We start from the raw sequence: 17,779 nt of genomic DNA, 5'->3' as shown, positions 1-17,779 counted from the left end.
TTATTGATGGTTCCAAAATATGGATAGGCCCTCTGTGATGCTATTTTGTCCTTTATGAGAAGAGTTAATAATGGGAAATCATCGGATATTTTTAGCAATTTCTTGGTCAGGTACTTTTATAAGTTTTTTTTTTTTTTTTTTTGATTAAAAAGTAAATGGTACCTAAAAAAAATTGTTTTAGATGATATTTTAGGATTTTAGAAGAAGTGTTCAAGAGAAATTCTTTTGTGGTGAGCTAGTTGGGATAAGTAACTTTATCCTAATTGGTTTTATTTTGCTTATTCATTGGTACTGAAACTACTTCTATCTGGGGCATCATGAGCCTATCATGTTTCTAGACCCAGCTAATGGGGTATACACATTAGTACGAAACTAGTTTCTTTTGAATCTAATGCCTAGTCACCGGGATGTAGCGTGACTATAGTCATAGATTTATAAGATTGTTATGAATGTGAATATGTTTGAATTTATGAATTATTTTAAGTCTATGAAACTTTTTTAGTTTATTATTGAAAACCCATAGTATATTATAACTTTGGCATATATGAAATATTTTGATCTCATAAATTTATATTATTTTGTCAATCTATATATTTGTTTCAACTAGTTCGGTATTTGGTTACTTATTGAGTTGTAAATTCAACCCCCTCTTTCCCCTCTAGATTCAAATTATGAAGAATAGCAATTTTTGAGACTTTTTCTGAGGGTGTACGCTTGAATGGAGATTAGGAATTTTTGAAATAAGATGATCTTGTAATAATTAGTATATCTTTTGTTTAACGGTCATAAGGTTTGGATTGCAGTTTCTATTAGTACTTTGGAGATCTTTTGACAACTGCATTATTGAGGATGATTGTGGATTTATTGATGGAATTTTATTTGAGGATAATTTTTAGTTGCTAAGAAGGTCTTGCACCTTTGTAGGGTGAAAACTTTATAAAAGTGCAGCCGTTGTCATGTGTCTATCTGTATTGTTGGGTTCGGGGCGTGATAGCTTCCATAAGCAAAGTGATTGGAAAAATCAAATTTAGAATAATAGGGTTAGCATTACATTTCAAAAGAAAGGGAGTGATTGATTCTTAGCACAAAATTCCCAATAATATGAATATTAAATTGAGTGGGCCCAACACGTAGAAATTTAAATGGGAGGTAAGGTGGATACAGGGGATTGAACTTAGGATACCTTTCTCTAATACTATATTAAATTACTGATTCACTCAAAAGTTTAAGCTATTAGAAGATGATAAATATATTCATTTATTTAATCTAACATCACGAATGTCACAAGAGTATATATTCTCAAGTGAAGGGGGAATTAACATTGCAAATACAAATACAGTGCTTTCTTTACTACTAGTACTTTCTTTTAAACTAATGCCTTTAGTATATCCATTAACCTTTCTCGTATAATGGTAGAAGACTTTCAAATCATTCGTATGAGAGAGAGAGAGAGAGAGAGAGAGAGAATATAATAGTTCAAGCACGTACATTTGCATGTCTTATAGTAAGCTATTAGTATTTTGATTCAGTTGGAAGCAGCAAAGGCTGAAATCCATGTTGAAGACTTGCTTGCCAAACTTTCTCAATGTTGGACATTGTGTAACCGCACTCGTGTTCACTCCATCCTTCCAAAGCATGCACAATCCCAGCTATACGCCAAGCACTCATCGCTCTTCTTGGCAACCAATTCTACCACCAATTCAAAATACAGACTCTTGTAAACGAGAAGAAGAAAAAAAAAAAAAATTGAAAAAAGTGTGCTTGCTTTGCATGTGCATTGAAAGAACCATGTTCAATTATTACTAAGCTACCCAAAGTTAAAGTTTCTTTACTATTTTGGGATAAAGTAGTGATAAATCCAAAATTAAGTTGAAATACATGAAAATTCTTAAGTATTCCCGGAGCATGGAAAAATAATGCTCATTTCTCTCACATTTATGGTAAATCTTATCATGAATGTAAGAGAAGGGAGCAACATTCTTTGTACTCTGAGAGTACCGAAGAATTACTCAAAGGACACATATATGTATATTTTGCAAATGCAAAAACTTTGGTTTATTCATGTCTTGATTTGCTTAACTATGCTCACAAATACTAATTCTTTCCTCCAGCATTACCACCCAATGGAAGAAGTTTTATTTATTTATTTATTTTATTATTTATAATAATAATAATAATTATTATTATTATTTTTTTTTGAGGAAAACTCAATGGAAGAAGTTAAATGGATTCAAAGGTTTCATTAGAAAAAGTCTTTTCAATACCGACAAAGAAGCCTTTGTTTTCTATAAATTTAGGTATTAAGATTTTCTCCATTTGAATTTGATATATTTTATTATTTATATTAAATATTACAAATCTAAAAATGTATTTAGGTACTATATCATTAATATGGTACTCTATACACTGTCAAATCTAACAAATAAAATTTTAATCATGGAATAAACTTTATTAAAGGGAAATGGAGAGGCTCGTAGATAGATCTATTAGATATGACATATACAATTTATTATAATACAAAGTGATAATTGAAGATTTTGTTGTCGCTTTTCGGTGTTTTGGTTTCTATTGAGCAATAGTGGTATTGGAAAATTCTAAAATTATTGCAAATTTTACAATTTAAAAAATATGCACAAGCTAACCTGTTTAATGCAATAATGGTACTTGTAACAGTTTTACAAGTTGACCAACTTGTAAGAATTAGATACTTTCGGAGTATAGTAAAATAGTGTTTTCTTCTTTCACATTTATGATAGACCTCACTATGAATTTAATGAGTAAGTCATTCACCGTACTCCAAGAGTACATAAGAATTACTCATCTATCCGTAACTACTATTTGATCATTAGTTTGCACGCATCATGATATATTGAAACTAGCTCAAACATAATTATATTTTCCACTTTCCACAATATATGACATGCATGCCACTTTATTTTTTCCAACTTCTCTATATTCATGTAATGGCATCAATGAAGAGACCTTGGAAGGATTCTCTACTAACCTCACAAGAGTGCATGTTCTCAAGAGACCTTGGAGTCACCATTGCTGGAGGGCTATGGTAGTAGCAGTCTTTGCGCAATTTCTTTGGTGGGAATTGTGAGAAGGGAATAAATAATGTTTCTTTGGGCGCCTTTAACTGTTCTTCCTCATCCAATCCATCTCCCACTAACCAAATCTACAAAAGTTCATAATGATTTTACTGTTTCTAAGGTTCAAAGTAGCTATATATTCTTTAACAATACAATACGAATATATTGAACTAAAACGGTAAAAATTTCATAGACTTACCTTTTGAGAATAACTTGCTGAAAATATCAAATTACTTTCAGAATTGGTGTTGAACGATTTGTTTAGCTTCAAAAACTCATCCTCTAGTATTGTAAGCACCTGAATTATGTTAGATTAAAAAAGAATTAGAACCTTGTCATGAATAATTTTTTTTTGCAACATATGCATGTAGAAAAAGAAAAGAACTCGTTCTCTCCAATGTTTTACTAATTAAGATCACAAACACATTTCCTAAGTAGTCTTGTAGTTCAATAGAATTGCCTAATTATCCTAATAAGGAAATTATAAAACCTGAATTTGAATTCCTCTCCCCCATGTATTGTAAGCAAATAAAAAAATACAAGCATGAACACCCCAAAAGTCTTACACATACATGCTTGGGACATTCCATGGAGCATGTCCTCAATCTGTTGGGAGGAAAAAAGAAGAATGTTTTTCCATTTAAAAAAAAAAACAAATAATTTGATTTCCGCTATATTTTTAAAGATATTGATCATTTTTATATATTTTGAAAACTTAAAATATTCATAAATGTGTCTAAAAATAAATTATAACTAACGATTAATATATATTAACTAATTAATTGTCATATACCCACAATGTCAGATCTTAATTTTGCAAAAAATATCGTATCATTGTGCTTCATGTCTTATCATGTTTGTGTCGATGCATTTTTTTTCCTATTTGAGGAGAAGGTAATGAAATTTTCTTTTACCATATTAGGCCAAACTGTAGTTATTTAAAATGATTGACCCATATACGTAAATAAGAATACAAATCTTCTCTCCCAACTTTGTATATTCCGTGAAGCATAAAGTGGGACATAAAATTTGTATCAAGTAAAACTTCTATGTTCTGTGAAGACTTTCATAATGTTCACTTTGTGTATCAATTAATTAGCCAGTGAAAAGTGCACCAAATTTCTTTTGCCCCGGCAAAAGTACAGAACATTGAATACCATGCTTACAAGTATGAAAGTGTTTTCCAGTGGCCGAACATCGATTTTGGCCTTTGTTTTTGTGTTGGCTTGAACAAAATAAACGTACCTTGATACCCCTTTGACATAAGGTAAAGGCCAAGGCATAAGCAACCTTGGTGAGTTTGCCTCTAAGAACCACTTGGGTTGTTCCTCTGGGAATGCTGTTTAGCAGAACAGCAACTGCCAGACTACTCCCATCTACGACCTTCACATTTAGCTTAGGGTATCTCTCAGCATAAAGTTCACCATATCTATTAAGCTCCTCTTCCTGCATCCAATGAAAAAGTATGATGATAATATGAACTGTGAAGTTTAAAAGACAACAAAAAAATGGAATATGCAGATATGTGTTCATATGGAAATGGTTTTTTTAATAATAATGATATGTTCATATGGAAATGGTTTTTTTAATAATAATGATATGTATCCTATAGACTTAAAAAAAAAAAAAAGTTGAAGGTTTTCATGTGAACACCGTTAAATTTTGGAGAATGTTAAAGTTAATACTTGTCAAGAATCTTATAACTTAACAACATTATTCAATTCGACTATCTCAATAGGAAAATTTTAGTTCAAATCCCCTCCCCGAATTAATTATATTAAGCAAAAAGTAAAAATAACATAAAGCTATACTACTAATTTTACTACAAAATATTTATAAACTGGTATAATAATAATGTGATTGGTATCATTTCGATAACATAATAAATGAAGTCTAAATTACTTTTTTTTTTTTAATTGGTAACACATTAATTTATAAGATTTATAAACTAAAATTTAAAATTATCTTTAACATCATTTTTGAAATTTCTAGGTATTTTATAAATAAAAATATATCGAAAAAATTCCGGATGCTTGGAAAAGCACATTGACTATTGGAATTGTTAGTGTGACAGAAAAGTTGGAGAAATTAAATAACAAAAAAAAAAATAATAATAATAAGGAAAGAGAATTTTGGTTGAAAATATTGATGAATATATCACCTAGAGTTGGAAACTAAATTATAGAAGAAAAAAAATTTCAAGAAAGAACTAAAACTTGCCTGATTCAAGAGACCTAAGCTTAACACTTTAGCACCTCTTTCCTCTGCTTCCAGTATGGCTTCCTCAATTAAGCTATTTATTGTCTCATTTTGATATTGCAGAAAGTACTGAATACATAAGTATTGAGAAATATAAATCACATATGATTGAAAAAAAGTAACAAATATAAGTAAACATTAAAATAACATAGAAAAATCATTCTTACTTGTATTTTATATTTTGGTATGACCCAACTTTGTATTCTGAGTTTATTAAAACGATGTCTCTCAGCAATGAAAGTACGGCCATATAACCAATTTAACATCATAGACCACAATGTCATAGGCCAAATTAATGAGAAGTACCATTTTGATGTGTAGGGTTTGGAGGCCAAAGAGGCAAAACCAAGTCTGAGATGATAGATGGACTCAGGCGTAGTTAGATGAGTGAGGTGCACTACATCTGGTAATTCTGCTTCCCTTTTGAGTGAAATTTCATATAGTTCGTCTGTAGATTTGTCCATGGTACTATATACAAAGTCATAGAGTGGCATGAACAACGAATAATTGGTACGAAATTGTGTATGATGCAGAGAGTGAAACCTGTTGTGCCAAAACCAAAACCATTACAGATAATAATATTATTATTATTAAGAATGATGATGATGGTTGAACACTCATGCTTTACAAAATCCATGAACATAAACGAGCCAAATCAAACTAAATTTTGAAATTTCATGACTGTTCATTTAATTTTATATTAAACATGAATCAAATTCAAGATCATCAACAAACTATATTAGATATTCAAACTTAATTTATTTTCTTATCAAACAAATTTTAGTTTGTTCATAAACTATTTGATTAACTTTTTATTTTTCCATATATAATAATATCACGAATAAAAGTTTCACTTATTCACAAATTTATGCTAATAAATTATATTTGATTAATAAATTATTTTTTACTTTAAATTAATAAATAAATTATAGTTGAAAATTTATTATTTAAGTTAATTGGATCGAAGTATTTCATTTACAAACTTATAAAAATTTGATTTACCATTCATGTATTGGCTAAGATTATATATAATTTTGACAACAAAATGGTTCACATTATCAATAAATTTTTTTAAAATTATATCTTATAATTAAATAATTTATTAACTCACAATCCAACATCAAATCTCTACCCAATACATATAGACATATAGTATTATATATAATTGAATTGAGTTTCCTAATGACAAGCTTATTAAAAACCACATTATTATTTTTGAGTTTGACTTATTTATTAGTTATGTTTTAAGCTTGAGAGTTTACTTTGTTTAGTAAATAAACAAATATAAACAAGCTTTTTATCAAGCTAAACCCCATGAACTCCAAATCTCTACAAATCAACCCAAGGTCAACACGCCTAGCTATCATTGCCAGCAATTGACAATGAGAGCACGGCCACGCAATTACCCACCTGACAAATACACACCATGCCACCCTAAAATCCTAAACCCACCCAATCAACCAACCCATACGTCCACAATTGAATTCATTCACATCATAACCCATACTCTGTTGCCATATGCATAATTTCCCAAGCTTACACCAGCACCACTCTTAAGCCCCAATCACTGACAATCTAGAGACTAGAGAGAGTGTGCTTGAGAGTGATGCAGTGGGAGTGAGAGGAAACGAGATTGAGAGGTTTTTTTTTTTTTTTGGTTCTTCTACTGTAGGAGCTACCGTTAGAGTTAGATTGATATAATGCTAAATTATGGATTGTGTCCAAAGTCTAAACTATTAGAAAATGATGAATTAATCATTTAATCATAATTCTAATACTTCCCTTTATGTGTGGGCTTTAAACTCCCCTTTAATAATAGGGTAGTGTTAACGGGCACTGTAAGATGTCCGTTAACAAACAATTCTATCTCAAATCATATTCTTTTATGTTAGTGGATTTTAGTTAACTCAATTAATAAAATTTCTGATGATTGAATAAGAGATCTAGGGTTCAATCCCCGCTTACACTAAGAATCGATTGGTGTCTTGATCTGATGATAAATAGCTATCATCAGGAGCGAACGTCATAGGTTGAAATTCTCTCAAAAAATATTCTTTTATGTCAGATTTTTGACCAACTTTATAAGGTATAGAGCCAAAAAAGCTAATTTTTTGAATTTCACTTGTCATTTTAGTAATATTTTCAGTCTCCTCATCAATTTATACCAATTTTTTGTTAAATAGACCCCGCGATAAATTATCCTTAACGAGTACTTTATAGTGGTGTTCGTTAACATTTTCCTTAATATAATATTGTTTTAAATTACCAATTTTTCAAAAAACTTAAACTATTAAAAAAATTAGACATGGCAAATGGGCGGGTCGGGTTAAGTTCGAGTTAGGTCAATTGGATTGTGGGTAAAAAATGGGTCATTTTAAGCGGGTTAAAAACAGGTTCAGGTCAATCGGGTTGACTCGTATTTTTCACATGATTTTTTTTTTTTTAAAAGAAAACAACATGTATTTATCATTTGGAAAGTCATGCAACAAATCACTTGATGTAAAATGCTTTACTTTGAATTCACCACTTATATCAAGAATGAACTCAGTTAAACTTATTAATACTTATTCAATAATTTTAAAATTATACAAATCCCAACATTGCTAACTAGAACAAAATAACACAAAGATAAGTAAAACAAACACACAAGTTTTATTTTTACACAATATCAACATCCTAAAATATAAATCAAAATTACAAATGACTTATTAGATAATTCATCTGACAAAGAATACTAACATATAAGAAATTTACAATCTTGAAAATTAATTTTATAATCTGTTATCAATTGTGGTTGACACTCTATGTCAATTTGAGAATATACATTAAAGTCTGATTGTTTACTTATTTATACATGATCTCTTTTATAAATATCATATCATTGTTAAGTAATATACACTCTAGAAAATATCATAATTTATTTTGAAAAGCCGTTTATTTTGGACATAAATTGTTAAAAAATAACTCTAAGCATTCATAATTTATGCAAATTTGATACTTTGGCTTCATTATTTTCACACTTATGAATGTTTCTCACACATGTCTACAATTTTAAATCTATGTTTTTAACTCTATTGTAACCAGATTATCTTAATATGTACTTTGCTATTTAATATCTAAAATTTTTTACTCATTATAAAATGCTCAACCATTTATCTTTCAATTCATTTGCATACAATTATGTAAATGTTTCAATTGTTTCCTTAAAACTCACAACAAACAACTAAACCAATATTGTCTTAATTTTATTTTTTTTACCAAAAAAAAAGTTTTAAAAAATTGTTCAGGTCAGGTCTAGTTGACCCACAAAAAATATGGGTCAAGTTACGGGTCAACCTGTTTTTGTTTCAGGTTGAAAAATTGAGTTTAAATTAGGTATTTTTCGAGTTAGGTGAAATTGGGTTAGAAATTCTGACCCATTTTACTATGTCTAAAAAAAAATAATGAATTTAGTTATTTAACTATATTCTAACAATGTCATCTTTTTAATTAGATCAATTGTCAGTTATCACACCGGTAGGTTCTAGTTTATATTAATATTTAAGGGACACATGCATCACTCACATAAATGAATGAAAGGAATAATTTGAAAACAGTCTAAAAAATATGAGGATAAAAAAAGAGGTATGAAAATGACATATTTTTAACATGGGGATTAAAATAAAGGACCAAATGTTAATTGAATCTTCTTCTTTTTTATTGTTTTTTAGTTTAAGGTTAATTCAATCATATTCCTATTCATCGGAAAAGACAAAACCATTCTTAATTAGGGAGTGGACCAAACTCTGACCAAAAAATATATAATGAACATGACAGTGAATTTAGCATATTTTGTTGTTTTAGAGGAAAATGACATGACAGTATGACATGCATTAACAATTGAACAGGAACGGTTGTGCAATTTCCCAACCCAATCATTGAGCTCGGCTGGACAAGTTTATATATATATATATATAGTTTATATATATATATATATATTATTTATATATATTTCCGGTTAATATATGTCTAGATCATACATTAATGTTTATTAAAAAAAAAAAATCATACATTCATCATTTATTTAAAAATATACTTTATATTTATAAAAAATTGAAAAATTATTAAAAAAGTTAATAACTTTTCATTTTTACATAAAATATTTTCTAAAAAACAGTTTACTAATTTATGTCTTTAGTAAAACTTTATATAATAATAATAATAATAAAATAGTACGTGGATGTGTATGCACCAAACCCCAAAATATTAGGTTTAAGGTGTAAAAGTTGTTGTTGACAGGTGTAACTTGTGTCTAGTAACGGGTGACACTGGATATGTTGTGATGTAGAAATGTGTCCAGTCTTTAGACACGTGTCCGCATTGCAACGTGTTTAGTGACATTGGCCACTAAACAAAAGTTGGACCCGTTGTTGACAAATGTGTACCACCATCAAAATGCAAGCCAAATAATAGATTATTTTCTTCTTATTTTTTTTAATATCAGATAAAATATAATTTCCTATAAATTAAAAATTAAAGTGTTCTAAGGTTATTCTTTATAACTTAAATTATATATAACGCAAAGAAACAAAACGCATTCAATTTTTCAACGAAATAGAGGACTGTTTCAAAATTGTTAATAAAAAAAAAGGAATTATTGTTGAAATTGTACTAAAAAGAATGAACATATAATCATTTAGGATATTGTATATAGAATAATAATGGACAAAGAGCATAAGGTGTAGATCTCTCTCTCTCTCTCTCTCTCTCTCTCTCTCTATATATATATATATATATATATTAATTTTCATCTAAACACAGAAGGCATGAAATTAATCAACTTGAAATGTATTTGGGTTAATTTGTGTTAGATACAGTTGATATCACACAATAATCTTTTTTGCTAGATCAAAGAGAAAATTATAAAATGAGTACAGCTAAAACACTCTCCCATTCTAAATTGTTGGTTTTTTTTTTTGTTTTTTTATTTTTATTTTATAATTTCATTTTAAGATGTTACAAAATGTAGTCCTAATTGAAAAGTGAATAAATAAATTTCATAATCTACCATTTTTACTAACTGCGTCACATTAAATAATATTCACTTAAAAGTTGAAATTTTCAAATAGAACCAACAATATTGGACAGAGGCAATAGAAAATAAGGTGAAAGAAAGGGCTTGAGAGACTTACGAGGGGGTGTACATGAGGTACTTCAGTGGAGGAAAGATGGAAAAGAGCCACTTTGGAATGAGCTCATGATTGCAGTGACCCATATTGTTCATAAAATCAATATATGTAAGGTAGCCAGCAATAGATGCAATATAGGCAGTATCAGTAAGTATTGTTGTTAACATTGGTATGGAAAACAACGCGAAATATGCTATGTGCTCTGCAAATGGATGAATGACAGCTGAAAAAACAAAAAAAATTGTCATATAATATGATTAATTCCATTATGATTTGATAAAAAATTTAGTGAAAGATTCTGTTTTGTCACAAACATATATAATATCTAAGAAGTTATTTATTCAATTGGAAATGTAGAAACTAAATTGAAATTCACATAAAAATCCAAAGTTGCGCCTTATAAAACTAGAAAAATTTATTATTTCGCTATTTTGACCTTGGTAATATATATATATATATATATATATAGTAAGGATATCTTGAAACATTTGAAAAGTGAACTCCGAAAAATACTATTCCAATTATTAAAAGTATAAATAATATTATTGATAATAAAATTTTCAAAATCGATGTGACTTCACATTAATTTCTAAGTCTTCAACCATAGGAATTTCTACTTCCCCAGCCAAACTCCCTTTACCAATACTACATAGGGATTTGTTAATTGTTATGCAGAATTGTAAGGTTGGGTTTTTTTTTTTTTTTTTTTTTGACTTACTGATCCATCCAAAATTGAAAATCAAATGACTATATGTATTTGACATTTTTGTCATCTGCGGTTTGAGATTGAGACCCAAAGTAAAAAGTTTGGAATTTTAAGATTTTTATATCGTTGCATGATTGCATTTAGTTCAACCTAAACAAATGGATTTATAAAAATAAAATAAAATAAAGGACCACTGGCATTCAATTTGCAATTATTGTGAGTTTTCATAACAAAAAAGTCAATGACAAGAGACTTATAATATTAATGGTAAAGGACCACTGGCTCCCTCACGTGATTGAGTTATAGGTTGACTTTAACATACCAATCACTGGGTACCACATTGAGTGGTCCCAATGACAAGAGACTTATAATATTAATGGTAAAGGACCACTGGCTCCCTCACGTGATTGAGTTATAGGTTGACCTTAAACTCAACCTAAACAATAATCTTTAATCATGTCAATGTTTTAGGATTTTTTTCAATTCATGATTAATGACACATACCAATCACTGGGTACCACACTGAGTGGTACTTAGATGCATACTTTATTATCAAAGTGCATGTAATAATGTATTATATATATAGTCCTACAGTCTAAGCTGCGGCGGATCAGGTTTGGGGCCACAGCTAATCTAAACTTATTAGGCCAAGTGTTATATAGAGAGGTGCCATCTAATTAATTATTTATTAGATCTGGTTAACAAGTGGTTTTTTTTTTTTTTAATTACAAAGTTAATGGGTACTCTTAAAGTATTTATTAATTTTTATAAGATTATAAAAAAAATCAATTATTTTTTTCTTTTTTCCTAAGAAATTTCTAAAAATATTTTATAAACCAATATTTTTAAAGCATCTATTAACTTTTCTCTTATTTATTAAACAGAAGTTTAAGTACAATTTTTTAAATGTGCTAGATAGAAGTTTAATTTTTAAATTTAACTAAAATCCTAATATAGAATGCTTATTGCTAATAAATCATGGGAAAACATTGCTCAGTTATGAAATTTGGGAGAAATTGTAACTACACCATAGTTAAGGAGAAAATATAATTTGCATAGAAAAAAAAAAGAAACACAAAATCATTCAGTCATACTCATAAGAACATATGATGTCCTAATATAAATCTATTGTGGTATTCAATACTAAAAAACACCGACGTTATTAGCCCAAGTTTATGTCATGGCTCCACTACAAAAAGGCGCTACCTCTCATTATAAGAAGGTCCAAATTTTTATAATAAAAATTGTTTTAAAACCTAGACCAATAAAATACTAGCCCAAAATGAGAGAGGTTGAAGATATGGCTAAAATGATAAGTAAAACTCAAAAAGTTAGTTTTTCCATCTCTACACCCTATAAAGTTGGTCAAAATATGACATAAAAAAAAAAAATTAACATAAAACAATATTTTAACGGATACACAACCCATTTACTATAATAGCTTGAGACTAGCATTTTTGAAAACTAATATCTTGTTAAGACCAGTGACCCTAATCTCTCGTATAACAACACACCAAAATACTTTCTTTATCTCGCTGAAAATATAAAATTGAATTGGGTTGCAATTGTAATGATCATAACTGACAATCCTCTTTTTAAATAATATGTTTTATTTTTATCAGTTTAAATAATATGTTTACAGTTACCATTTATAGTAATTTACTATTTTCTTGGTAAATGTGAGTCCAATGAATAAGACAGGTCAGATTAAATATTTTCACTTACCAACAAAGTGAGTAACTAGCCCAATAATGCAAACAAATATTTTATTTACTAACTTATGCTTTTACAATATACATTAATAAATTATTTTTAAAAACTTTTTATAAAAAAATAAAAAAATAAATAATTATTTTGACAATTTTTTTAATTTTTCATAAATATTCTTTAAAATAGATGATTAATATATATCCTAAAGGACCCATATTTTATACACAGAGAACTTACAAGTTATAGGCTCTGTGGCAATTGAAGAATGGTGATGGGAATGGTAGCGAGAGTAAAGATAATGGTGGTGCAGTGCTCTGTGGAGCCAATAATAGAGAAACTCTACAGGACCAGAATGTAGAAGAATCGTCATAATTACTCCATCTGTCCTCCACAATGGTAGGTTCTCTGCCTGAGTCAATGTCTTACTTCCTACGTAGAACAAGGCTCCACTTAACAATATTTGGTCATCCCTAACCAAATAGCCAAATATATTTGTAAGGAAAAATAAAAATAAAACACACCAAATTTATAATTAAGATAATTATAATTTCTACGTATACAAGTGTGTTTGTGTACATGCATTTATGTGTGTATGTATATATCTGTATTAATTTATAAATACTGACCAATTGCTTTCTCTGTCAACTTGCTCAAACTCGATACTCTTGTCAACGATCGAGTTCTTGCCTTTGGCAGTCCAGTAACGAGAGAGACTAATCCATATTTGGTTGTGAAGCATCCTCCATAGTAGAAATGGAAATATGAGGAAGAGTGAAAGGGACCTTTCACTCTTATCCTTAACTATGAATGAGTAGGTGCTATGAATGGCCCAAGGAGCTAGGATCACGTACTTTAAAAAAAAAAAAAAAGCACGTTAAACAACAAAGATTTTGCTAAAGCGGAAACCAAAAGTTTGGATTAACAACAACAACAACAATAATAATACAAGGCAAAAATGTTTATATTCCTACTTTCTTTTTTTTGATAAACTTATATGCCCACTTAGAAAGACTATTTAAAAAGACCTATTCATATCATATCAATATATCATGTAATTCATGAGGCTGTCCTAATCAATTAAATACATATTTTTTTAATGTTATACTTATTGAACATGTTTGGTTCTAAAAGTTTATAACAATTGGCAAACCGTGAACACAAACTTGTCTAGATATAGATTTTAAGGTCTATAAGATATATTAGACAATGTTTAAGGTGTTACAAGTCAGAATATAGGAAAAAGGAAACTGCAGGTTTAGGATTTCGAAACATGCAAGGTTCAATCGATCGAGACACGAGTTCTACAGAATTTAATTTTGGCCCAACAGTTGATTAAGCCCATTAAGTGATTTGGGTTGCAAATCTATTTCATATAGTATTTAAAGGAAATCATAAGGAACATTTTGTTAAGACTTTGAAGGTGCCCTTGCAAGATCTAAAATGTACCATGTCTTCTACTTTCAAAATCACTACCGGAAATTATTCTCATATCATTAGAACCGGTAGATCTAAAGTTGTTGCTAGTAGATCTAAAGTTGTTGCTACAAGATCAACAACTGCTAATGATCTGAAACCTTTGAGTGAGATCTCAAAGTCACAAACGAGGAGTTTGTGTTCAGCAAATTCAAGATAGAAGAATCTGTAGAGTCGAAATTGCATATGGTCGTGTCTGTAAGTTTTACACGAGGTAGCTTTAGATTTAGGGTTTAAATCTATTGTAATCTTCCATTCTATCATAGTGAATTTATTTACCTTAAGAATAATTAGATTTAATCCTCTCTAGGTTTTTACCTCGAAACGGTTGGTTTCATTGGTTTTCCTTAGTCATTATATTACTGTTTTCTTTATCTTTCCGCACTAAGTAATATGTTTGTATTTGTTTATCCTAGATGTCATAATTAACCTAAATAAATACTTGACTAATTCATTAGGTTAAGTTAATATGTTTTTTAAGACACATAAAATGTAAGACAAACATTTTTAAACTTAAAAGCTTTAGTACACTTGACAAGAATTGAGATTGCATTGAATTCTTCTTGTCACTTTTAACGGGTATCATTCAATACATAAAAAACCATTTTCTAACTTTTGCTCTTAAGAAGCTGTGTTGAGAAACTGCCTAATAAAAAGGAGAAAATTTAACCCAAATTAAAAATAGGGAAGAGTGCGGGTGTGTGTCTATATATATATATATATATATATATATAATATTGTCTTCCTAGCTTTCATAGGTTGGTAGCAGATAGTTCTATATCAGAGAATATTTGTTCATCCACCGTGCATGGATGAAATAGTAAGGTGTTTAACCCTGCGGCACAGTTATTTCAAGCACTTACCAACCTCACCATTATACGGCCCATTCTTCATATGCCCCATTTTAGTGCATTTTTTCAAACAATATCCAAAAACTTAAAAAATAACTGTACAAACAAGCATTTACAACCTAAACTCAAGTCACAGATTGTGTGTGTGTGTGTGAGAGAGAGAGAGAGAGAGAGCATTGGCTTATATAAGAACACCACCTTAAATCTTCCAAGAGGCGTCCATGGCCAGTCTGTGAGAATTCCTGGTTTAGTAGCCATATAGAAAACTATCAAATACAAATACAAATATAGAACTTTCTCTTGCAGATGCATATATCAACCTTATGCCATGTCTGTTATATATTTATATATACACTACTTTCATCATGATACACTTAGGCTCACAGTTACTTGTCCAAGTCAGTACGGATCTGATGCATGCCACGTAGCCAACCGGACTTCTATACAAATTAAAGTATGTGGTGACATGTACATGTGGATACTAATTATTCACCTCGATCTTTGATCTTTAGATATTGATCAGCAACCACCTTCTCACCGCCTTTATGAACCTCATTTATTCCTTACTTAAACGTGGCATCATAAAGTGTCCTCTAGTGAGATTATCACTCTCAAAATTTATGTCTATTTATCACAGCAGTCTTCACAATTTTTATCATAATTTATCCATGAAACATGTTATTAATAGTAGGTTTATGTGATTCCACAATACTACCCGTCATAATTTATTACTTAACAAGTTATCATTTATTCTTTACTTAAATAGTGACATTGTAAAGTGTCCTCTAGTAAGATTACTAATTTCAAAATGCTTGTCTATTTAGCAAAGTAATTTTCACAATTTTTATCACAATTTGTTCACATGACGAGTTGTCAATAGTTGGTCCACGTGGATTCACACAGTTCTACCATTCACAACTCATTACTTAATAATTGTGACAGTTGTGACACTGAAATATTGACTTAGGGTCTGATTGAAATCCTCTTATTTTGCTGAAACTAAAAACTTTTTACTGAAAGTATTGTACATGAAAGTAAAAGTTAGTTGAAATAGTACAATGAGACTCATAAATAGTACCAAAAAGTACAATGAGACCTATAAATAATAGTAAAAATAAACTGAATAGTAAAATAAACTGATTTTTATAAGCAGAACCTAACGCACACTTATTGTTCCACTTTTACTTATTGAAAGTTCAGTTTTCAAGTATAGAAACATAATTACTTCAAAAAAATTAGTTGGAGGTTTTGTGACTTTAATGTTGAGATAAACTGCACCACTTCAAATTGCTTTTCTATGTTAAACAATATCTTAACTTTTTATAAAATTAATATTTTGAGAATTTTGTCATTGGGTTATGTATTATCTTTATTCTTAATATATGCACATTAAATATTAAATTAATCAAATGTTATTTACTATTTGATCTATAAATTTATATTCTAACTATAATTTTAAAATTAGAAAATAGTTGAAATTTTAACAAAAATTATGTGGAGATAATTATTGCTCTCTAATCATTTTCATATTTTGTAAGTAATGGAGAGTATAAAATTAATATGTAATTCAATGGTTGATTTGTCAAAATAATCATTTAATAAAAAACTATGAAGTACTATAATAACACAAACAGGTACTTCATTTCTCAAAAAAAAAAAAAAGTATAACTTAAACATAACTCATATATATGTATTTATGTTTGTTTATTTTAATAAATTCACCGTTAAATTAAATTTTACCCTTTTTTTGTGTACCCCAAATTTGTTACAAAAAAATTAAAGACAAAAATTATTTGAATTAGAAAAAAATTTAAGTACAGTTTTTTATGCGTTGTTCTAATTATATTTAACCATTAGATTAAAGAACCGAGTTCAATGTTTGTAAACGAATTTGGGGTACACAAGAAAAAGGGAAGTGGATGCACTACAAAAAATAAGCTTGGCGATGGTCAAAGTTCGTCGCAAAAGCACAAAAAGCTGTCGCAAATTTGTATTACCAACGGCAAAAAGCCATCGACGTCCGTCGGCAAAAGCCTTGTTGGTAATACTATATTGCCGACAAGGCCGTCGCTAACACTTATTTTCGACAGCAAAACTCTGTCGTAAGTACTTAATAATTGCCGTCGCAAATTCAACTTCATACGAGGAAGTTGGACGACCAAATAGAGTTTGCAACGAACTAAGGCTATCATTAATGTATTTTTTTCGACAACTAAAAGTCATCGTAAATACTTGCCTTGTTGTCAAAAGTAAAACTTCAAACGAGGAAGTTGGTTGACCAAATACCTTTTGTGATGAACAATGACCGTCATTATTGTATTTTTTTGACGACTAAAAGTCATCGTAAATACCTAGTTTTTCATCGAAAATATAACATCAATGCAACCAATTTCTTTTTTTTGATGAACTTTAGCCGTTATTAAAAACCATTTATCTCGTCACTCATACATTATTTGCAAAAAAATAGCTCTGTCAAAAAAAAAATTATGATATTTTTATTTTATTTGATAATATCAAATA

General features: G+C 29.2%; 1 protein-coding gene across 2 annotated transcripts; it reads right to left on the bottom strand.

Moving 5' to 3' along the window:
* Nucleotides 1–1,272: 1,272 nt before the first annotated feature.
* Nucleotides 1,273–15,557, bottom strand: LOC115987043 (very-long-chain aldehyde decarbonylase CER1-like). Of its 2 annotated transcripts, none has more exons than XM_031110486.1 (10): nucleotides 15,458–15,557; nucleotides 13,562–13,785; nucleotides 13,173–13,405; nucleotides 10,523–10,742; nucleotides 5,519–5,894; nucleotides 5,313–5,420; nucleotides 4,338–4,538; nucleotides 3,292–3,390; nucleotides 3,005–3,178; nucleotides 1,273–1,689 (listed from the first exon to the last, which is right to left on the bottom strand). In XM_031110486.1, exons 1-10 carry the CDS (start codon nucleotides 15,515–15,517, stop codon nucleotides 1,513–1,515), a joined length of 1,872 nt encoding a protein of 623 aa, XP_030966346.1. In that variant the 5' UTR covers nucleotides 15,518–15,557; the 3' UTR covers nucleotides 1,273–1,512. The 2 variants fall into 2 exon arrangements, with proteins under 2 accessions (XP_030966346.1, XP_030966347.1); XM_031110487.1 differs by having other exon boundaries at nucleotides 5,519–5,819.
* Nucleotides 15,558–17,779: the final 2,222 nt, after the last annotated feature.

Source organism: Quercus lobata, chromosome 4 (genome assembly GCF_001633185.2).
Source record: "Quercus lobata isolate SW786 chromosome 4, ValleyOak3.0 Primary Assembly, whole genome shotgun sequence".
NCBI classification, from domain to species: domain Eukaryota; kingdom Viridiplantae; phylum Streptophyta; class Magnoliopsida; order Fagales; family Fagaceae; genus Quercus; species Quercus lobata.
The sequence above is the reverse complement of the archived record's forward strand: the minus strand, read 5'-3'. Positions and strand labels throughout refer to the sequence as shown.